This window comes from Chaetodon auriga, chromosome 16, assembly GCF_051107435.1.
Source record: "Chaetodon auriga isolate fChaAug3 chromosome 16, fChaAug3.hap1, whole genome shotgun sequence".
Lineage (NCBI taxonomy): Eukaryota > Metazoa > Chordata > Actinopteri > Chaetodontiformes > Chaetodontidae > Chaetodon > Chaetodon auriga.
In genome coordinates, this window is record NC_135089.1 from 2,420,550 (window position 1) to 2,444,276 (window position 23,727).

A 23,727-nucleotide genomic window follows, 5' to 3' on the forward strand; every position below is an offset into this window, starting at 1 on the left:
GCAGCGCTCCTGTTGCTTTCTTGCTCTGTTTTCCAGGACTTTTGCCTGCTGGTTCCTGACTTTCATCAAACTCTGCTTTGAAAAAAGCACATTAAACTTTATTTTTACCATTTCAAATGTCTTTTATGTCTGTTTTTTTGTGGTTAGAACTTTTGTTTTACAGCACTGGCTTATGTTTGCAGCCATTTAAAGGAAACCACAGAAGTGGTTTAACTCGATAAAAGAAGGAGGTCATGAAATAAATATTATCTTTCTAAGGATGTTATTAGTTTTATTTTTTAATAAAACTTTAATTTTAGGTTCAGGACTGCCTCTGGATATTTGCATATATTATTTGTGTGTATATATAAGTTCACATGAACTTCATTTCACCCTGTTTTTTGCTCCTTTAAATGTATGTAAAGCACTTTGAAGCTGCCTTCTGTTTGAATGCAGTATAAATAAATGGACCTTGCTTTTCCCGTTTCAGTTTTTTCTCGCTGTGTCAGAGAGACGCTGGTTCAGTGAAGGGTGAAATGCAATCTAACGCAATCTAATGCAACATCTAAAAATTACAGCTTCAAAATGTGAAGCTGAAGACACCATTGGCCAGGCTAAGAAATGATCTCCTCAGTAAAACACACACGAGGATCTCGCAGATCAACGCCGACTCGAACAAATACGTTTCTGCAGCACATATTTTGGAGGGCTTCCAGTTCAGTCCGGAGTCAAATCATTCACCTAAATAATAAATGAATTAACAAGAATATTCAAGGATATTCTGAAAGGCTTGACACAAATAAATACAGACAGATACGTGAAGGCCTCGATATGAAAATGGAAGACGGACGACATATATTTCCAATTTGAGATAAAGGATGTTTGGGGAAGGTAAGCGGGGCTCGGGTGTGAGATAGCGCAGGGTGACGTCCGGTCAGCTCTTCAGATGTGATTCCAGTGTACAAACATGCACTACATAATGCATGAGGAGAGGCTGGATCAGAGGGGGTGTTAAGAGGCTATCTGTGTGTCAGGACGCGGCGGATGAGTCTCAGTGACCATGTGGTGGGAAGGCTTGTGGGATTCTCGGGGTGTGAGCCTCATCGAACCAACCCAATCAGGTTCATTAGCCCCCTATTTAATGGACAGGCGAGATAAGGAGAGGAATCAATTCATATTGTGCTTTTGGCGGGCGCAGATCTGTGCACGGCGAGAGGACGGTCTCCCCGCTGCTCTGAATCATGCTCATTGAGAAAGAGGCGGAAATTACCAGTTCAGTGAACGCTGCGCTGACTTAAAATGACCTGATAAAGAGCAGTGAGAGCGCCGAAGCTGCCCAGCGACGGAGTGAAGGTTCACATATCGGGCTAAACTTTCAGTCATGTTGAGCTTTACGTGCAGCATCGATCACATCAACAGAACTGAAACACTGACAGATTTCTCTCACATCGAGGAGCTCCTTCACGGATCCGGCTTAAAAAAAAGACGACATGAAGATCGTGATTTGTGCCTCTGAATGGAAGCGGATGAGGTATGAGGACGTAATCTACAACTTCTGGCCCAAACTGGTCGTGCTTTAACCTCTTTCATCCTGTTTGTCTCCCCTCCCTCTTTGTTCATCAGTATACTCGTCAGCTTTCAGTGGAATTATAACATAAATGTGCAGCACGTGCAAAGAAATCTACTCAGGTGCTGAGACAGAGAATATTGTGGGTTTGGCTGTGAACACGAACTACAGGAGCTCCGTTCATTCATTCCACCATTTACCAAATATTAAGACCGTCTGTCATCGTCCAACAGATTGATCTCATTGAAACAAATGGGAAGTGAAATCCAGTGTGGCAGAGATTCCCTCACTCTCCCTTTTATGATCTGTTCATGGATTTTGGTCACGTGAGTCCAGAATAACTTGACAGTTGAAGCAGTGGCCTAATCAGCGTCACCTGTGCAGGTGTGAAAGTGGAGCACAGTTACTGGACTGAACAGCATTTCCAGCTTTGTTTTAATGTACATTTGCGTAGATCTGTCATATTGTGATGCATCAATATTGAAAATAAATATTAATACAGTGTTTTTTTCAGTAGAATTGTTACATCTTACATCAACATGACCCTCAACCCAAATTCAACCCCTGATTGATATTTTATTCCTCTATCCAACACTTTAATGCAGCAAATGGATGCATTTATTCATCAGTGTGATGTTTGTCGGGGGAAACATAATTCAGTGTTTAAAGCTCTTTCTGGCCGTGTTTCTGGCTAATGCTGCTAACTCAGGAGTAACTTTTGCTTTTAGAACTGGATTTTCCATGAAAATGTAATTCCAACTTTATGCAAATAAACCAATTACTGTTTGGAATAAATATACATTAATTTTTGAGCAGTGGCACAAAAGTGTCTCATTTAACCTTGTTGTCACCTGCTCCTTTAATCTCGGTGAACAGCTGCACAAATGCCTCCTCTGCTGTTCGACCCCGACTGCTTGATAAATATTTCAGTCCCTCCTCTTTGTTTTTCAGCCTCTGGTGATAAAAAAAAAAAAAAAAAACTTCTTCTGTAGTTAAATCTGAGAGTTGAGAGTTGTGTCGTTTGGTCAAAATGCTCAGCTTCATAAGATTTGTGCGCGTCTGGCTCATATCTCGCCCAGCGTGGGCCACGACGAGCTTCCGCTGTCACACAAATCAGCAGGATGAAAAGTTCACAGCTCTGCGAGAGGAAGCTGCAGGGGCAAAGCTTTCACTCCGTCTCATGTGTCGTCTTTGAGTCTCAGCCCTGTGCGTACTTTGATTGTCTCAAGACCTAAAGCTGCAGTTTTGCGTCCGCGTCTCGATCACGCGCCTTGGCTGCCATTTTGTTTGTTATTCTTTATGTTGTACCGTATGGATACGGCCCACTGTGAGATCAGCCTGAGTAGTAATGGTGCAGCACAGCTCAGTGTGAGGAAGAAGAGACTAACAGGCTTTTCTGCCTTAGCAGTAGATTTCCTGTAGTTCTGTCAGCTCGGTAAGTTTGTCTCACCCTGATTTCAGGATATGTTCGAGGCTGTGGAAGATTTCATGGTTTAATTCTAGACTGAAAACATCCCGACAGGCTTAAAGAAGCATCCAAAAGCTTCTCCTGATGATAAATGTGACCTTTCTATCTAAATATGGCGTTCGATACCCTGTCATGAGAGGCCGGGAGCACGAACTGGCAACGATGCGAAGATCAATCCTCTGTAGATTGTATCATTAGCATTCAGGCAGAAGGATGGAAAGAGGCACGGCTTCAGGTTCAGACTGGGTCCACTGAATGAAGGAGGTGGATGTCATTAAAAGTAACCCTGTCAGCAGGCAAAAACGTCAATACAGGGGCGCCCTGCTGGCCTAGGTGCTAAGGTGCCGACCATGGAGCACAATGTCGCCGGTTCTAGTCCAGCCTGGAACCTTTGCTGTATGTCATTCATCAATCTCGCCCCTCGTTTCCTGTCTTCTCTGCACATACATGACGACGATATTTCTGGAGGGAACTTGGCTGTAAAATGCGACACAGCTCTTCCAAACTTCACTCATTAGCTCGGTTTTGTCTTGGTGTTGGTCCATTTACAATCATGAGCAGCCAATCAGCTTCACCCACTGGAAAATAAAGTTCGCACAATTGTGCATAGATTGATTTAATGTAATGTGTGGCCATAGTTTGGAGATGGAGAAAGACTTGGAGGTGGTTTTGTTGCAGCCCAGTTCAGCCTGGTGCCAGTGGTCATTCAACAGATTTGTGCGACTCCATAAAATCTGAGCAGGGCCATGAAAGCAGCATGAAGCTGCACAAGGTCAGATATTAAAAATAAGTACAAATTGTAAAGAATTCCTGCAGCATGAGAGAGCATCTAATCCACGCAGAGCTGAGCTGAGCTCAACTTTGAAGCAGCAGCAGTGAGCGAGAAGACGCTCGACCCGCCACCGTTCGATCCCCTGAATCAATATAAAGCATCATAGTCAGGTTGGTAAACATGACTGTGCAGCGTGCCGATGATGTCACATTACATGATTTATTGATGTACGATTCTCAAGTTCAAAGATTTCAGTTACCGCCTGCTCGAGTTCAGAGCCACCACAGCTTTAAAGACGGAGACATAATGGAGGCAAACCGGGCAAGTGATACCTACTTGGCACGCTGCAACTCCCCTCCATTTGCACTCAGCTACACAGCCATGCACAGACACACTGTAGGCCTGGAGGGATTACAGCACGGGGAGGTGGGAGTACTGCAGCAGTGCGTCCCAAAAAGACAAGGTCACCTTAAGTGGATTGGGATGAGGAGGGAGAGCAATTCCCTCAGGACCAAAACAGGGAGCAACTCATGAAAAAGTAATTAAGCAGGATGCACATCAGTGGATGCCACAGGCGGAGAAGGCAAGGAGAGCGATGAAAAAGCCCCGAGGACGCTGGGAATGTTTGTACACAAGATGTCTGGGGGCTGCTCGCTAAGCGCACACAACGGGATCGTTTAACCTCGGACATTTGTGGGCATACGGTGTGAAAATGGGAAAAGCAGTCAAATGCTGTCATACTTCATTATCTGCTGCCAACTTCTCAGATGTGATTGTACACTGAACCTTTCGGGTCGGACGGCTCACATCTGAAGGTTTGGTTCCGTCTCAACGACTAAAACTATGTGTTTAAGATTGGGGAAAGATGGCGGTCGTAGCTCTAGGAACAGACATTTCCTACCTCCTCAGTTTCCTTTCTATGTGTCTGCAGAGCCAAATAGCGGCTGTGCAGATTATACACAGGCCATAAGCATCAACAAACATGTGTGAGCACATCTGCCTTGGCAGATATCCAGCAGTTCCTGCGTCCGCTGCACATTTCCTGGTCAGTTTTGGAGCACGTCCAACATCATTACACTACTTCATTCTTTGCCTCTGAAAGAGGACAGTAATTATTCCTGTTACTCCAGGAGCTGGGTTGTTAGTGTGAGAACATGCTGCAGCTTTCTGGTCTGACCGAGAGCCAATTAGACACAAAACATTTAATAAAGACATTGATGGATTAATAACAGCTGTACATGGAGTCCTGAAATAAGACTGAGTACTGATAGTATTAAACTCTAAGATGCTATACGTGACTGGCACATACGGCGACCTGCTGCTACAAATACTCACCCATTAATCCAACAAATATTCTCCAATTTCTCCTGCTTTAGCAAAAAAAAAAAAAAACTACAGACAACAAGACAACTTTACAGCAATGTGGCGTTAACTTCTGGTCAGCTGAGCGGGCAGGTGGAGGTGGCTGGAGATATTTTAGGATAATAATGACAAAAGTAGAGCAGACTGCAAACTATTCGCTGCTAAATTATCAAGAGGAGGGCTGAAAAGTTCAACATGCAGTTTGATAAAATATTTAAAAAACCAACACAGTGCAGGGTTAAATGAGTTTGCTAATGCTAGCAGCCAGAAACAGCAACCACCAACTCCAGCAACCACCAAAAGCTCTTACCCAGGACACTGAGACGAGATTCTCAGCTTTCACCACATCAGAAACCGAATTACCAAACCGTCTCTGTCGAGCAGAGGCAGGATCTGAGCATATTTGTGTCTGAATATGAGCTCCCTCCCCGAGGGAGGTGCAGCGCTCATCAGAGGACGATTCTGCTGCTTCAGGGACTTTTGACCCAACAATGACTGCCGCTGCTGTTGCAAGGTTGAACCATAATGGTAGTATTAAGTACTCATATGGGTATCCAGTATCAGCAGGCACCCAAAAGTAAGTACTTGTACTAAAACAAAGTAGTACTGGGACATCTCCAGTGACAGCTGCTTCCCCCATCAGGTGGTCCAGAGGTGCTAAATGGCCTCATCACTAAGACAATCCATCAGAGACGGACAGTGAACACACCACCGACGCTAAACTGATCTCAGACAGAAATCCATCTCTCTCAGCCTCGGCAGCGGCCTCTCACACTCACTTTACCACATGAGTCAAACACTCGAGCAGGTAGACCGGCGGCGCTTCTGCGTGGATCCACACAAAGCTCGAGTGTCGTGTTCTTTCACGGATGCATGAATATTAATGACAACATTACTTGGAGCTTTGTTTAGCAGCGTGTTAGCCCTGACGTACATTCAAATCTGTACTGTTTGTACTGTTCCTATCACTACGACGCACCCACGCAAACAATCAAATGTTACACACACAGCTGAGTTCATGCTCAGATGTGGCTCTGTCTTGGAAAGCAGAGGATTTCGAAGGAATTACTGTTAATGTTGTGTTTGTCCAAAGCGTCCAGCGTTTGAAGAGCAAATACAAGCAGCTAAAACAAGTGAATGTACTAACAACATAAAAATACTCTTTAACAAACTGAAGTCATGAATGCAAATATTTAATCAGCAAATATCAGCAGTAAACAGAGCTCCTGTACCAAACATAAAACTACTGACGATTAAGAGTGAAGTCTGGTTAAGCTGATTGTTTCTGAGCAGCAGCAAGAAGAAAAGGAAAGGAAGCAAGGAAGGCAGGAAGGACAGAAGCAAGGACAGGAGGAGGAAGGATGAAGGAAAGAGATAAGATGAGCTACATAAGGAAGAAAAAAAGTTCAAAAGAAAGAAGGAAAGACCGAAGTACATAAAGGAGGGAGGAAGAAGAATCAAATAAAAATACTCAAGTAAAGTACCAGTCCGGCAGTAAGTGCAGTACAGTAGTTGAGTACATCGTCTTGACATAACGCCTGGGGGCGGGTGAGTCAGGTGACCTGTGCAGATGTGTTTGCTGGAGACGTTATCTGCACAGAAATGAGATATGAGGTGTTTGTACAGCGGCGCTGACACGGTGCACATCTGTCAGTCTGCTTCCTCCTGACAGGAGGTCTGCCGGGGGGGCGGGGGGCGGCGGAGAGCCGCCCGCCGACAGCCAGCTGTTAAACTGAGAGGTTGACAGGACCTCCGCTTTGAAGTGACAGCTACCGCCATCAGGCCGCCAAAGCGTGTCACCTAATAGGTGCAGCGAGGGGGTGGCGGGTACAGTCAGAGGAGGGTCACTGCCTGTTAAAGTATTAGTCTTTGTCTGAAGCTGCTTAAACACCCATCTGGAAGAGTGACTCAAGTGCTGTGATTATGTCCAGTTTTAAGGTACTTGTACTTTGATATACTTCTATTTCACTACATTTCAGAGGGAAATACTGACTCACAGCACTGAAATACTGTGAGATTAATCTTATTTCATTTATTTTAAATCATGCCTGCATCAATGATCATGATCCAGTTCTATATATATAAATCATTGTAAAATGGGAGGTTCTGCGTAATGAGTAATTTTACTTTTGGTGGTTTAAGTATATTTTGATGCCAATACTTTGATTTGATCTGAGTACTTCTTCCACCACTGCTAGTCCTCACAAATATGAGATATAACAACCCAAATAAGTGTGTTTCTGAACGTTTATTACTCACCTTATGAGCACATAATGCAAGTCACCATAATGTGAGGTAAAGACTAGGCTAGGTCTAGGTTCAGATTTAGGTCTAGGTTCAAGTTTAGGTTTGGGTTATGATTAAGAAGTAGTAGTTATGGTTATTGTATCAGGTAAGTCTCCAGGAAATGAATGACTGGCTGCCTTTCCAAACGGTAAACATTGTTTGTTTAACTCTTTGGATTGTTCCAGCAGCACAGCAGTCGTCATTTTCACCTGTCAACAACGATGAGTGTCAGCGGGTTCATCAGCAGCAGCGCAGCGGGTACGTTTACGAAGGCAGTCAACAGATTTTCCTCGCTGAAACAACATACTGTCACTGAACAGCTTCAGCGTTTCAGATAACAGACGTCACATTTTTGCTTCATGTTCTGTTTTCAACTTGTTCTAAACCTTCGAACACATTGGAGACAGGTAGCTGAAACGCTGTGGATGGTTGAATGTATCTCAGCATCGATATACTGTAATTTTGTCCAGATTTAGCCTGATTTTATGATTTTCTCAGCTGCAAATAACTTTAGGGAGATTCACATGGAGATGATGAGACCTGAGTTTTCAGTTTGAGGTGCTTGTCTTTACTGGTTGGTTGAGTTTGTTGATAGTTCAGAGAAAACAGAATAAACTGAAGAAATCTTTTCCTGTCAGTAACACCACACATATTTTGTGATGTAGCTATGAAACCCACAGCGATCGTACCACAAAGACTGAAATAAAGCTGTCAGGCTGCAATCATCGGTTCAATAAAATACACCTCCTGCCACAATGATTTCCTGCAGAAAAACACCTTCTCTGGGTATTTATGTCACTTACAGCAGTGCAGTAACTCGTGTGCAACAAGCTACGTTTTCACGAGGCCAAAATAATGGACCAGACCTGTGGAGAGCTGCACAGAGCTGAAATACAGTCTGGCTTTAGTGTGTTTTTGTGGTATCTTCTCCAGAGAAACGGTAAGACCATCCTCCAGGATTTGGAACAAAATAAGGAGTTAAATCTGGATCCAGATTCAATAAAACACTCTCTCACTGCAGCCCTGGTGAGGCCCTCTACAGCAAACAAGGATTCAGTGGTGAGCGTAAGCAGCACGTTCACCAAGGCTGAGCAGAAGCTCCAGAAAATATCACCGACATCAAACTCATGCTGTGATTGATGCAGAACACAGAGCAAAACCACCATGAATGACTAAGAAAATCCAATCAGACGCCTCACGTTGAGTCTAAATCACGCTTTCACTTACCTTGCAGACACCTAACAAGAGTTTATCAGCTCTCTAGACGCTTAATGACAGCAGCCGCGTTAACGTCCGACACCAAATAAACCGCGACCTTCACATTCATCCAAACCTGAAGCCCGACAACCGCCAGAGGAAACATTCTGCCTCACGAAACCCCCAACTGAAAAAAATAAATCATATATTACAGCTGCAGCGCTCTGCACCCGATGACTGTGCTGTGATTATCGGCCAAGGGCGCTGGACCGGCCCGTGTGAAGTGACTTTTCTTATCAGGTGCGAGCAGAAAGCAGGCTGTGTGGCTTATTCTCCGGCAGAAAGCGGAACACTCGGAGAACGTACCGTAGGAGATGGGGATGTCCAGATCGCCCTGCCAGGACATCTGCCCCGATTCGTCGATGGAGTGCTGCGCTGTAAAAACACAACAGGCCTCTTGTTTACAGCTCATTCTCACTCCAGCACTGATTCAGATTTATTAAAGCTCCAAAGGAAGACAATAGCGGGGAAATCTACCACTGTGCCATGCTGCACTCACACTGGCTGCCCACCAAGTGCGGAAGTGTTACTTTGTCATTGGAAGTGTGGATTTAATCATAGATAAAAAATGTGTGGACTTTACAATACATAATGGCTTGAAGTGACATCTTACGACGCCCAACTTCCACTGAGCTGAAACAAAAGTCACGTTGTTTTTTTTACTCATTTGGCAGAGGGAGAACGACAGCATGACACAGCGCCTTTGTGATTGAAACGATTATTATTCTGAACTTGGTTTTCGGGGTCCTGTGAAGGGAAAAAATGGTAATGAGGATGGACTTTACCTTTCAAGTGGCTTCGCCCGAGTGTCACAAACCCAGAGGAGATGAAGTTGTGCATGTCTTGGCCGCCGCTGCGCAGGTTTTCTTTCCCGTAGTGGCCTGGTGTGAAAGAAAATGTGGAAAATAAAATATCTGAGGACAAGAGAGAGCTGTGTTCTCACTGTCAACAGCAAAACTCATTCATGTCCTTCAGATGTAGGTGGTTCTAGACCAGGCATATCAAACCTATTCCACAAAGGGCCGTGTGGCTGCAGGTTTTTCCTCCAACCAGTCAAGAGCACGCAGTCTGACCAATCAGCTGTCTGAAGACTGAGATCAGCTAATGAAATGAGTCAAGACTGGTGTGCTGCTGCTTGGTTGGAAAGAAAACCTTCAGCCACTTGGCCCTTTGTGGAATAGGTTTGACATATGTGTTCTAGACGTTTAGCCACCGGCTAACACGCTAGCAACATGTAGCTAGGAACATGTTAGCGCTAGTCAGCCACAATAGCCTTTGAAATTCTTTATATTTTCTCTGTTCTAGGTTGTTTCCTCACCATGGTGTTTTCTTTTTAGGCCTGTCAGTAAATGACGAAGATGAAAGAGAAAAGGCTCCTTTTATTAACTGTCCGTTAGCCGACTTGTTTGCTAACAGGACTATAGTTTATCCAAGAGACGTATTTGTAGCATTAACTCCATGTCATAACTGTCTATACAAACCTGAGTATGGAAAATCCTCTGATTCACGTCTCTGATTGGTTTCAGCAATATTGGCTTCAGTATTGAGACTCTTTGTGTCAAAATTAATCAAGACGTGAGTTGATTGTGGTGATTCCACTGAATTCAATTCACTGCTGAACTTCACCATTCTAAATGCTGTCGTGAGTGGACCTTAATACTGAGGAGTATCTGTACTCAATTCTCCAGCCATTGCCTGTCTTTTGTGAAGGAGTAGCCACAGATGACAGGAATACTAAACAGAGCTGAAATGGCATAACTGACAAAACTGACTGTCAGGTGGGATCAGCACGTCAATATGAATCGCTCGAGGATGCCAGAGATACAGTCTGCAGGTTTCAGGCCGTTCATATCATCCATTTATCAAACACTCCTTCTCTTTCTTCATAGTAAGTGAGATATTAGATTTAACTAGAAAAGGCAGAGGCAGGATGATCGGCGTTTGATCCTCTTGGGATATGAAGAGCGTGCCAAACCACGAGGCATCGACATAATCCTAACCCTAAAGCAATGTTGGCCAATCAGAAGCCTGAAAAAAAGCTATTACCGGCAGGCTACCTGCAACTCGAGGTCTGAAAGCTAAATTGCAAATCGTACTCTGGATCCAGAACAAGCCACGTTGGTGTACTCTGATGCCTTTCTTCTTCAATATCGTGGAAGACTAACATTTATGTGCACACATGTAAAACGTCCTGTTAGCACAGTTAGCATAAGTACTATTTTGGCCATGCTTGCATTTGCACAAATTGCTGCACAGTCTGTGGTCACAAGCCAAAACCTCCATTTTCCCTGCCTGCACATCAATTTATTTCATCTTAACCCTGGAGGAAGTTTTCCAAAAGCCTCGTTTTCAGTGACCTAAAACATCGATTGTGTGTGGCTGAAAGGCCAAAGTGCACTGAAAAAGCTATGTTTTGAAAATTATCCGTGTCCGTGTGGACTAGGCGTTGACTTTACAATAGATTTAAGCCCTTTTCTTTGAGAATGCCAGCACACCCCAAGTATACACCGTGTATTAAGAGATCACTCCATAATTCAATTTGTACCACCTCACTGTTAACAATGCTCCGAACCAGTGCTGTAATTGAGAACGCAGCCTGAGCACAAAAGAGCCGGACGAGGTACCTGCTAGCACCCTGACAACTCTCAATTGTCCCGTCAGTCACAGACAAGTCTTCCAGAGAAATAAAAGAATGAAGTATCGACAAAAGAGGAGAGCTGGTTTATCAAACCTCTTCTTTACTGGTCCCAGCTCTGTTTCTCTCTGTTAGTCACTCCCTACATTAACTAGTGAACAGTTAAATGCCTCTTTCTCCAAGGGTACACTTCAAAGTCAATAACATCGCTCAGACCTTTGGGCCTCCGGAAGCCGAGATCGAACAGCATTTCAAATTATCATAATGAGGAGAAACACCGGGGACCTTTCGGCCTGGTCTTCATCACGTCGGAGTTTGGCACTGAAGCTTCAGCAGCTCATTTGTTTCTTTTTATCAAACCCAGAGGATGAGTACAAACTGATTACTGACGCACTCTGACCATTGCTGTTCATTTGGGACCTTCGAAGAACAAAAAACCAAAGAGGAGGAATTCACACATCCGGTGAGTTTGAGCAGCACAGAGCTGTATCTATGTAGATGATACGGTAGAGTATACCTATGTGATGTGTCCCAGGGTGAAATGCTGATGATTCATAACCTCCACATGCTCCAAGGACGGCACCGTGGAGCTGAAATCAGGTAGCTGGAGATGCTGACTGTGATATAAATTGCTCCCATGTGGCAGTGCAAACCGATAGCCCCTTATTATCTCTGGAAACGTTCTTCAAAATTGTCTTATCTTCACTGCATAATGAAACAAGATCTAACCTTTCATTTAGAATAACCACACTATTAAAGGTCTCCATCATACACTCAAGAATGAAGGACAAAGTGTTTTATTTCCGAGATAAAAAAAAAAAAAATCAAATCTCCAGGAAATTTACAAAGTAATGTTTGAATTGACCTTCAGGGAAAACTAAACAGTCATCAAATTAGTGACTCAAGCTTGTGCATTTCTGCGCTCCAGTCATGCAGGACAGGAGCTGATGTTAAATGGGGTCACGCTTTCAACACAACAGGTTTATCTTTAGACTCGAGGTCTGCTAAATATACTTTTTCCAGGCTGTCAACCACATTCACAGACCTCATCTGCAGATGGAACGGTTGTATGAACTTGGTCTGGCGTCACGTTAGCTCCAATAAGGAAAACCTCAAAGAATAATTTGACGTTATAAGTAACAAAAAGCTTCACTTTCTTGCTGAGAGTTGATGAGTTGATCAATATCACTCATGTCTGCTGGGCAAACATTAAACTATAGCCAGCAACTAGTTAGCTTAGCTTAGCTTAGCATAAAGACTGAAAGCAGGGGGAACAGCTAGCCTGGTTCTGTGCAACAGTAACAAAATCCACATCATGAATCATTTGTGTGAATCTGATTGCCGGACAGTTTGTGTTGACTTGATAGCTGTAAGCTAGCTAGCAACAGACGCACCAGCTGTGTCTGTGGGAGTGTGTCTGAGTGTGTTTGTGTTCAGCTCGGCCTCTGACTCAACTCAGAAACTCAGCTTCTTTCTGTTATTGCCCTCCTTTGTCCTCTTGCCTTTCAATGTTTATTAAGCAGATTCATAAAGCCCCAGGACTCACACTAATTTCACACTCAAGTGGAAACATTTTCGACTCCTGCGGATACGTCTGCATCGTTAATTTGCAACTTCATGGGCAAATTTTGCGTCTAATTGTTTGGTCTTTCCGCTGACTTTACATTGAATTGTGCTACCTCTAAAATTAGCTTCACGCTCTGTGTGAACACACGGTGAAGCTCACTCACATGTTAAATCTTGATATCTTAACTATGTAAGACGTGGGAAACCGACATGTTGTGGTTTTACAAAGGTTATGTGCAGAACTACAACCTCACTGTGATGACAAGACTCCTGGAAGTGACTGCTTCCAGCCAGGAAACAGCTGAACAGATTTTAAACGAGATCATTGTGCTCATTAATGAGTTTTAGATGTGGCGTGCAGATTCTGTTGCTGCTGCTAATGTTTCTAGTCTTCAGGTTAAGGTAAGCTAACCAGTTTCTGTGTGTAGCTTCATATTTACCCCACATACATGGAAGCGCTATTGATATTCTCATTTACACCAAAAAATATCAATCTGCTCCTCTAATACAACAGTATATGATCTATTTAGACAATAGTTTTCCTCCAACTTTACAGCAGTAGCAACCAGCCTGCACAGAGCTCTGACCTCAACCCCGTCCACCACCTCTAAGGATGAACTAGAACGCCAACTGTGAGCGAGGGCGTACCTCCCCGTGAGCCAGACCTTATCTCCCCGAATCAGTGTTGGACCTCAGTGATGCTCTTGTGGCTGAATGAGAGCAAATCCCTGCAGAAAGACTTCAAAGTGGAAAGTTTTTGAGAAGTGGAAGATGTTATAGCAGCAGATTAATGCACGTGGGTATAATGTGTGGGCATCCACATACTTTTGGCCATGTAGCATTGCTTCTGTTTCAAGGAAACAATGGAGGGAAATGGTTGTCAGTTGAATGAACACAGACACAAACGGTCTGTACATCCAGACTTCCACACTGGTCTCATGTGATTTTACAGTGAACTTCTGCGGGGTTTTAAACGTCAAAATGAACCCAGCCGCTGTGAGTGTCCTCCAGAGGCGATTCCATTCTGTCTGCAAAGTGTGGAAGACATTTGTCGGCTACTTTCATGGCGTCGTCCAAAGTTTAAAGCACAAAACGAGAGAACACAGCAGAACTTGAAATTGGAAATTGAAGTGATAATGCTCACTCTAGGACTATTCTGGAGAAGTGCCATCCATGCCTCAAGACACATTTCATCTGCAACACATCTAAGGCATAATATCTGTTCTGGAACATCGAGTAGGATGAGTTCACATCATACACTGCTGATGTTTTCATTTCAAATCCAGAAATCCGCCTTCATCAGCCTCTTATTCTATCAAGGGCAATTTTTATCAGTGATAGTGTGTATAAAAGGTGCCATAAAAAGGATTAAAAAGAGGAAATGAGCAACATCAGTATATTTTCTCTTGTGCTGCTACATCTGTGTTCCACAAAAATCGTTATTCTCAGATCTGACCCACGAGATGGTGTCAGACCAAAGAACTGCTGCAGTCGCTGGCTGCCCTCATAAGAGCCACCTTAAAAAGCTGAAGTGGTTCATTTTCTCTTCCCAGCCTCTTATCTCTGACCTACTATCCTGCCCCTAATGGGAAACATCATGAGGTCAAAGAGGAGAATTTGTAAGAAAAAGACACTCACTCATGGCAGACAGGTGGACTGCATCTTTCAGAAAAGGACATGAACAGACAATATGGACCGGAAATGTGTTTCTAATATAAACCTTTGTTCATTCATATCAAGACCTCAAGGGCAAAGTAAGCGCTGAAAGCATGAAACCTTGAATTATCCTTGAATTACAAAAACTCATGCCTATTTTTCTGAGTGGCCACCTATCTATCTTTTGGATTTTTATTTATTAAAGGAAATAAAGGCTGATATGAAATGAAAAATACATTGCACTCCCATAATGTAGAAAAGGAAGGCCCTTTAAATAAAATCATACTTAAAGACAAAATAAACTCTAAAGGTCAAACTTGTATGCTATTTGTCTATTCTGCTGACCTTTCATAAAAACAGAGACGTCATCTGCATATTGCATATCTATACTAATTCTTTAAAAGAGAGGGTGATTTAACAAAACCTTTTCTTTAGTCACTTAAATAAAATTATAAACTGAACCCTATAAAGTAAGTTTTAACCCTTAATCAGCTCTCTAAAGAAGAAAAACAAGACTTCCAAAGATGAGCTCAAGCTCTGAAACCTAAATATGTCTTCATAAAAGCAAAGCATAGACACAAGCAGACATGTGCAACCAAAACTACAGGAAACACACTGTAGTTGTAATAATAGTAGTAGTGGTGCAGGGAAATGTCAGTACTGACACTGAAATTGACAAGGAGCCAATCACAGCTTGAGCTAAACGTATAGAATCACCAGAAGTCGCTTTTTAAATATAACAAACTTTGATCATTTCTACGCTCATTTTCTTTTCTTGCCATAAATCTGTCATGAAATCTGAGTCACGTCTTCCCTGCAGTGCCTCCGTCCCTGCTCGGACACCCTCCACCCTCCTCTCTGAAGCCTTCTCCATCCAAAAGCATTCACCCTTGCCATGTGGTGTCCTGGTGCTGCTCACCCAGGAAACAATGGGGGGCTGATATGACACAGGTTGGACAATAAAGACATCTTTTCTGTGGGCGTTATCGGAGGACGGACAACATAACAGCGTGCCAGTGTGTGAATCACACAGAGGAATAATCTTTGCTCCATGTTTCGCCTGCAACATGCGCTAAGGAAGTGCACAGTAGTTAGCATCAGGTAAAACCAAGATCAGCTCCGACAGTCTGACTGACTTTAAGTTTGAATTAGGTCCCGTTAAGTGTCGTCATACTTAATTATGCACTTTTCAGAAATGTGATCACAGTTCGGACAAAAAGTAAAGTTTTTGTGTGGATGCAATTTAAAACTTGCTACATTTCATTTGGGATCGCTTTGGAGTTCAAGAAGACGCTTGACGTCAGTCAGTTTGTTGACGTAGATGAAATCTACGTTAAAGTTCCTGTAGGTGGCGCTCAGGGTCAGATTAACACATTCGCTGGCACAAATGAGCTGTGGCCTCCAAATGACCGCCTAATTTCTCCTGCTAGTAATCACAATTTATACCTGTAAAATATTCTCTCAGCGGTCCATGCAGGATGATCACACAAATTTAAAATAAATTAAATTACCACCAACTAATTACCACTGGATCGTTGGGGTCTCTTGAAGGTTTGGGGCCCTCAGGCCCATTTTGCCCAACTGATAATGCAGTTTTAGTGGCACTATTTTCTCTGCCTGTTCAGCTCCAGCGGCTTTTCAGTGGCAGCTCGCTATTCATCTGTCCTTTTGCTTATTTCAAACACTCTTTGATAAATTTTAATAAACCTTGTAGATTCTTGGACCTTTTGAACTGAACTGGATCTCATACATACTGTCTATTTCAGACTGATAATCAGAGACCCAATGTAAAACTCTGATGAATCTATTTGTGGATTTTAACTGTAAAGAGCCTCATTACTTTTTCAAAAGTTCAAAGTTGAGTCTGAAAACATCAGTAAGCTGCTAATAGAGAATAAAAAAGGACGCATCATTTATAGAAAATGACCTTAAACAGATAATTTAAGGACCCTCCGTGTTGGTGGGGTAATCTACTTTTCTTTGGCAGAACAAGAATTTAGGTTAAATAAGAGTTAAAGAGCTGTTGTTTTGCAGAAAAGTGAGAAAATCAGCTCACATCCTGCAGTCCAGAACAATCAGCTCTCCTCTGACACATTTCCTCCATGTTGGGTGGTGGTGGTGGTGGTGGTGGAGAGAGGGGTGGAGGCAGGGTGACACAAATCTGGGACACCATACTAGGGCACTTAGCAAACGAGCTGATCCCTGGAGCAGGGATCTGGAGACCGACCGGATAAAAGTAGGAGGAAGAAACGCTGCACGACAGAATTATCTCTGGACAAAAAGCTTGCGTCTCCCGCAGAAGATGATAATTTGCATCTCAGTTTTGAGCCGATGCTGAGTAGGCTTACGGGACGGCGGCGTGAGGGAGACGAGAACTCAGCTGGGCCTTATGTAATTCGCCATATATTTCCGCATGTGCCTCCTTTCAAGGAAGATTGAGGGGAAAAGCTTCAGATTAACAGCCCGTCCATCTATTTCAGCGGACGTCAATCAAACGCTGTGGCAGATTTATGAAAGCGAAGGGGCTCTCTGAGGCTTGACACCATCATAGTCATACAAAGTTGGACTTTTTAAATGGAAATACACATAAAACCAGTCGTTCAAACACGCTCTGTGAGCTGCTGGTCACCTACCGTGGTTTGACGCCTTGGCGTGGACAGGTGTGTAGTGGTTCTTGGAGGTTCTGACCGGCGTCTCGTCTTTGGGTGACCCATCAATCGCTGCGATGTTTTCATGTTCATACTGAGATATTGGAACTGGTCCTTGTTGCCTCAGAATGTCTGCCAGGGCTCTGAAATCACACAAAAAAATGCTTAAACTGAAACCCTTTTCCAATTACCAACATTTTCTTTTTTTTTTCTCCTCACCAAACCCCCCAAAGGTCTTCCTAATTTATTTAGCAACAGCTCCAATTTGAATCATGGACGTTTGGAGCAAAGCGGAGAGGAAATCCTAATTACACCCAGAGTCACAAGGGAGTTAGGGAGTTTCAATAGCGCGGTACACAAGGTACAGACAAGTCCTATTATGTGTGCCGGACTCGCGCTCACGGCCCATTTATTAAGAGTTTAGTCAGTGTCTCCTCTTTGAAGCCACGAAATAAAAAGCGATATTTCACCAACACCAGCTTTTGGAGGCTCTGTGACAGCGTGTGATGGACTGCCCGCTCCGCGTTTCCTTAAAGGAAATGAAAGGGCAACTTAACTGTGTCAATGTCAACCTAAAGCAACCACACAGTCCACTTTTCCATAACTCTGTGACTTTGGGAGATATACGGTATATTAATAGCATTTCCCTTCCAGGATGAGCACACTTTAGCCGTTTCTTTTTCGCAGACAGAGGCGACCTGATTTTGCATTGTCCCAGTTGGCTGATATGTCGAGTACAGCAGGAGCTACAGCAGTTTGCTTGAACAGGCCCGACTTTTAACATATGTTTTTATAAGGAAGAGCGTCATCTGGGCTGGGAAACACAACTACAGCAGAACAGAAGACTTCTGAAGATCAGTCACAGGCATGATAATCCAAACCGAGCCCAATGGATAATGAACGATACTGATATAGATATTTCAGAGTTTGAAACATCTATTAGAAATATGTCAGTACCACACTACATATAGACACTTTTTCAGTTAAAAAATGAGCTCATAATGATATGATTAATTTTATTGTTTCATTGCTTTACAAATCAGAGCATTCTCATGAGATGATGTTTTAATAAGAAGTCATTTAAAATCAGCTGAAGACCATTGGCAGAGTCCTGGTAACCCTCCGTCCTGAGCTGAGACCTTCGAATAAGCAGCAGAGCTCCATCCACTGATCAAAGGTGACGCACGGGAACAGAAAGAGTCAACAAATCTGTAATATATTCTGTTGCCAAAGCGTTTATTGCCTTGAAAGTCAGCAATAAGAATTTAAAATGAATGCAGAACCAAAGAGGTATAAAGTGTCTGAGGGGGAGTTTGTAAAGTGAAAACAACAAAGGGCCAAAAACTATTAAAACCCATCAGTGAGTCACACTGTTGCACTGGGTGACATGTTCCTTCATTACCACGAACACACACTGCAGTTTATTCTGACTCAGTCCCAAACATTGTCATACATACTTCATCCTGCTGCTGGAAATACTCGCAAAGCTAGAAAATGAAGCCAAGGTGGAAGTGCCAAAAACTGCAGTTCTTCAAATGGCCTCTTGAGGCTGGCCCTAAAAACAAGTTGTTCCCCATAGACCCCCATATTAAAATGCCCAACTTTACAGCAGCAATACCCATGTTTACAGCCTGGAACAAACCGTGGTTTTGGCCTCTTTAGCTAATTTCCACGTTCATGACAACTGTACAGGTGTGAATTTCTATATAACTGACTTGTTTAGACTACATAAGGCTTAAGGTTCTGCATAATGGGATGGGGATGGCTACACTGAGTGACAGCTAGCTTCTTACTTTCAGCAACCAGGTTTCATTTGGCCCACCCCAGCTTCACCCACACTCCATCACTTTGCCCATTTTTGGATTAGCTGGAAGTCTGGCGGAGGCAACCACTGCCAAGATGGCGCCGGCCAGAGTCACCAGACTGTTTCCATCAAGGTGTTTTTATGCTGTCTTTTATTCGTCTCTGGACTGCATGAAACATGGTCAATACGAGCTGACCTGAAAGAATAATTAGAACTCGCCCAAGCGAACAAATTCCTGCAGACCTGTTGTCATTTTCTCTCGAAGACGGCTCGTGTTGTTTCCAGTTCTCAACATTCTTCTTCTTCTACTCTGTTTAATACAGTAGCCTATACGTCACCTCAGACTTAGAATTTGTTTAACAACAGATGGAAACGCTGTCACTGAGCTTCACGACGGCTCTTCAGAAACCCATGAACGACATCACTACATCCAAAGTATTTGCTGATACCAGGATTTCTGTGAGATGCTAAAATCAGCTCTGAATCCTGAAAGAAGACTTCTTATTTTACAAACGTTGGCCTTCTTCTGTCCCTTTTCCGCTGAACTTTGAGTTATTCCGCTGATGTTTGTGCTCATTCACAGTCGTCTTGCCTTTTAACTCAGTTTCTCAGTCCTGCAATCGGAGAACAAAGCATTATTCTCTCCACCTCGCTGGCATAAATTGCATCTTGGTTTGCTCTGCAGAAGGTGATCAATACAGCCTGTTCACATCGCTGGCTTTAGCTCTCACTCGGCATTTCTTGTGTTTCGGTGAAGGTCACAGACCGAACAGCAAAGGTCTGCCAGCACCTCAGTATTCTGCTCACAGTCCTGCCTCGGTCGCAGAGGTAGGAGTCTAAATCACATTAAAGAAGCACCGGAAATTAACAGAGAAGCTCCCACTTTTTAAGAGCAGACCCTCGCCAAATATAAAGCTAATCCCATGTTCCACTACTTCTTCTTGGTCACGGCTGTCAGCGTGAATGTCTGCTGCCAGCCTGCGAGGTCTATTCCAGCAGACATCATTACGGCAGCTCTGTGTGCCAAATGGTCGGTGAAAATAAACAAATCATAAAAAGAGGAAAGAAATCCCACTACTGAGCACCCAGCAAGCCATGCCTGCTCATTTAATCGACCTCTCTCTAAACTCTCATGGCCACCGCTCATATTGGAGTGGTGGCATTAAGCAGATCCACTTGAAAGTACGCCCCATGGCTAGGATAGAAGAGCAGCGAGACGACATAAACTTCACCATCTCCTCATTTCTCAGAGCAGAGATGGAGAAAGCGCTGCATCAGGAGCTTTTTTCCTCCTTTTGTGTCTGTTGTTTCATATAAAACAGGTCTCATGAGTCCATATGGATATTAAAAGCTGACTGTGCCAGCGCTTGAAAACCCACTTATGGCGATCACTGGAGCTTAAATTGAATCTATAACTGATCTCCTGAAAGAGCTCCTTTGTGTTGTTGTCGGGGTAAGATTTTTTCCACCAGTGTCACTGTGTTTGCAGGAAAGCTGAGTAATCTCTCTTGACATTTTCAAAGCAGCAGGCGCCAAAGTTTAATGACCAAGCCATAACAATGCTCCATTATCTTCATACCTTTGAATCAATGCAAGACGTCCACCTCTGCTCTGTCCAAAGTGGACTCTGGGTAATGGCAGGTGACTCAGGTAAGTTTTCTTCTTACCAGCAGGTGGAAAACATGTCATTTCTTTTAGACCTAACCCCAATTAAAACCCATTTATCCTTTTGTGCATTTTCAATACCTGCATCAGTGAGCATGCATCACAAAAGAGACGGCCGGGACAGTTTGATTCCAGTTCTTTGTGTTCCATAGAGAGAGAAACACAATTAATTTTGGGTTTCCTCTTCACCTCACCTGCATGTGTTTGAACAGTGTGAAAACATGCATCCTGACCACTGAGCTGCACCCAAAAATGTACAGAAACAGTCAAATTTTGCCTCAGTAACCTTAACTTTCTGCCAGAAGCTGCAACTGACAATTATTTTTATTATAAATCAATCATTTACTCTATAAGATCTAAGAAAGCCTTGACAATTCCCAAAGCAGACTCATCTTTAGACTGCTTGGTTTGGGTTGAAAATAAGGAAAACCATCAAATGTTTGTCATTTTTGCTTAAAAAATAACAACTAATCAATTATTCTAATAGTTTCATATTCATTTCCTGTCAATCAATCAATGGTTTCATCAATTCAGCTCAAGTTATCAGTGCTTTAAAGCACCTTTAAAGACCCTGATGACTCATTGTCTCAAAGGGTCTGACAGGAACACAAAATAACCTGCTGACGTTCAAACAGCTCGTCACATGATGGATTTCTTTTGTTTCGATCTGCCGCTCTGGCTGCTTTGAAGTGGGCGGGGCTCAGGTGGAAAAAGGTGACGTCATGTCCTTCCGTGCACCAATCAGTGCCGTTCAGGTCTTTTGACAGTTGTGGGGTTGTTTGCTAATGTGGTCAAGCTGCTGTCAATCAAATCTGATCAAACCTCGGCCACACAGGCCCAAAGAAGCAGAATCAAGACTTTAACATTGATTGATTGTCGCAAATATTTGACATTATTAAAGACAAATTTAAGATTTGAAGCCAAATTTTGTAGAAACTTAAAGCTTGAAACCCCTCAGCTCATGAAAAAATGAAATCTCCACCATTTATAGTGTTCAAAATACTCCACACTAACATGCAGACCAGCAGTCTTTTAAATGCCAAGTTACGCCCACAAGTCAGCCGTTTGAGTTGTTTTTGGGGCAACAAAGTAGATGCAGTGTGAATGTTTCAGCTGCAGCAGCAGTTCCATGAATGAAGGTGATAACTGGCAACATTCAAACATCATTTGGTGTTTGAATTCTGGTAAAATGTGACCGTACGTCTGCTTTTTCACCTCAGCTCGTGGCTGAAATGTCCTCGGGATGCATTTTTGTGTTTGCTTTTACGCTCATTGAGCAACTCAGTGACCACCACCAGCGCCTTGAGGATTTCAACATACTGTGATTGCAGAAGAGACCACTCCCATCAGGGTGAACGTGACCACTCGTAACGGCTGTCAGTGGCATTTAGTTTATCCCTGTGGGGCTGAACGGACATTAAATCCCACCCACTCGCCCTCCTGGGATTGACAGGGAATATAATATAGAAAGGTATCCTGACACTCTTTGACAGGGGCTCTGGGGAGGACAGTAACTGCCTGTTTTAAAGGCCATGAGCTTGATTGAACCAGTGATACTGAGGCTGTAAGTTATGTCGGCTGCTGTAAGTCAGCTGAGTGGCCAGATTTTCACTTTAAGGCTACTGGAGGGAAATGTGTCAGCGTTGTGAGGTGTCTTTACAGTTTCTAGTCTGATTAAACTCAAGATTAATTCAACATGTTTTCTCTCTTTAATGATAAGCCTGTGATGTAGTGAGCACCAGAAACACACCTGCAGGGATATATGGGTGCTTATAGCCTACACCCAAATCCCGTCTGCCCACTCAGGGCTGACACACCTTTATGCTGTGAAATCAGGAGCTCTGCACTCATTTTAGAATTTGTTTTCATCATCTGTGTAATAGACTGGAGTCACAAGGGAAATCTTACCTGTGCACATTCATTTCCTGAGGCGGCTTGGTGGCTTTATCATAGGCAACTTTAGCAGAAATCCCAATGGCGATGATGAGCGCCACGACCCCGCAGCTGATGTACACCGTGGTGTTGGTCTGGTCCAGCTCCGGGTCGTACGTATCACCTGTTGGCGCCGGTGAAGGGGGCTGGGTTTTGATCCAGTCCGGCGTGTTGTAGTTGGTGCAGCTCTTCTGCTCCAGCCGCTTCCCCCGGTCCGCGCAGCAGAAGCGCAGGAAGCAGCTGCCGCAGCAGAAGCGGTGGTCGGTGTTGTTGCAGGAGAACTCTTTGTCGTACTGCCCGCTCACGTCGTAGTAGCCCAGGCAGGTGTCGTGCTGCACCGAGGGAGCCTGGACCTGGGTGATCTTCCCCGGGACGACCGCGGCCAGCGGGACCGCAGTGGTGCTGCCGTTGACCTCCTTCACCTTTGAGTTCCTCCGCGGCGGGGTTTTGCTCTTTTTACTGGCGGTGGCGGCGCACAGGACATTCAGCGGGTCTAAGTAAATCAAAAGAAGCAGGAGGTGCTTTATCCCCATCATTTGAGGACGCGCTGGTGTTTGTTCTTTGGCCTCCACTCTCTTCTGTCCGTCTTTCTCTCTGAGGATCACTCTTCCACTTCTTACCGAGCGGCGCTTCTTGCGGGTTTCTTCATCGCAGGTACTCCTTTATGTGCCAAGCTTTCACTGACGGACTTTGACTGGCTGCTTTTGCGCTCATCAGACACACACGGCATCTTCTGACTTTGTTCTCATCCAGCACAAAACCTCTTCTCTTCTTAAAGCTCGCTTTGGCCAAATGTCCTCTTTGATTTCTGCTGCAGAGACGCGATGAAGACCTGATGTCCTCCGGGGAAATCTGCCTTTTCTTTACCATGAGCTGTTGCTCTGGAGTGTGATGAAGCTCGGAGTTGAACTGTGGAGAAGAGCGGCATGTAAAGAGGCATTCAGTCGGTGAAATGAGACTTCATGTTAGGCTGAGGATGTATGAGAAACTTGATCACTAAGCAGGTTGTGGAAAGAAGAGGCTGATCGATGGTTTTAGAGCCGCGGACACTTTCAGCACCGCGGACAGCGCCCAAGTTTCCAGTTTGGTGTTTGGAGCGTTTCAGCACCAGAAAGAAAGAAATGCATCAT

The 23,727-nt window shown here is 43.8% G+C and overlaps 1 protein-coding gene across 4 annotated transcripts in view; it reads right to left on the bottom strand.

Moving 5' to 3' along the window:
- The window catches only part of LOC143334512 (shisa family member 6), a 70,652-nt gene that overhangs the window by 46,568 nt on the left and 357 nt on the right, over nucleotides 1–23,727 (bottom strand). For all 4 annotated transcript variants that reach the window (XM_076753336.1, XM_076753334.1, XM_076753337.1 and 1 more), the window contains exons 2-5: nucleotides 22,574–23,506; nucleotides 17,182–17,339; nucleotides 9,477–9,572; nucleotides 8,998–9,066 (exon numbers count right to left, since the gene is read on the bottom strand). In XM_076753336.1, the coding sequence (XP_076609451.1) occupies nucleotides 8,998–9,066; nucleotides 9,477–9,572; nucleotides 17,182–17,339; nucleotides 22,574–23,133 (883 nt within the window). In that variant the 5' untranslated portion in view covers nucleotides 23,134–23,506. The remainder of the gene's footprint in view (nucleotides 1–8,997; nucleotides 9,067–9,476; nucleotides 9,573–17,181; nucleotides 17,340–22,573; nucleotides 23,507–23,727) is intronic.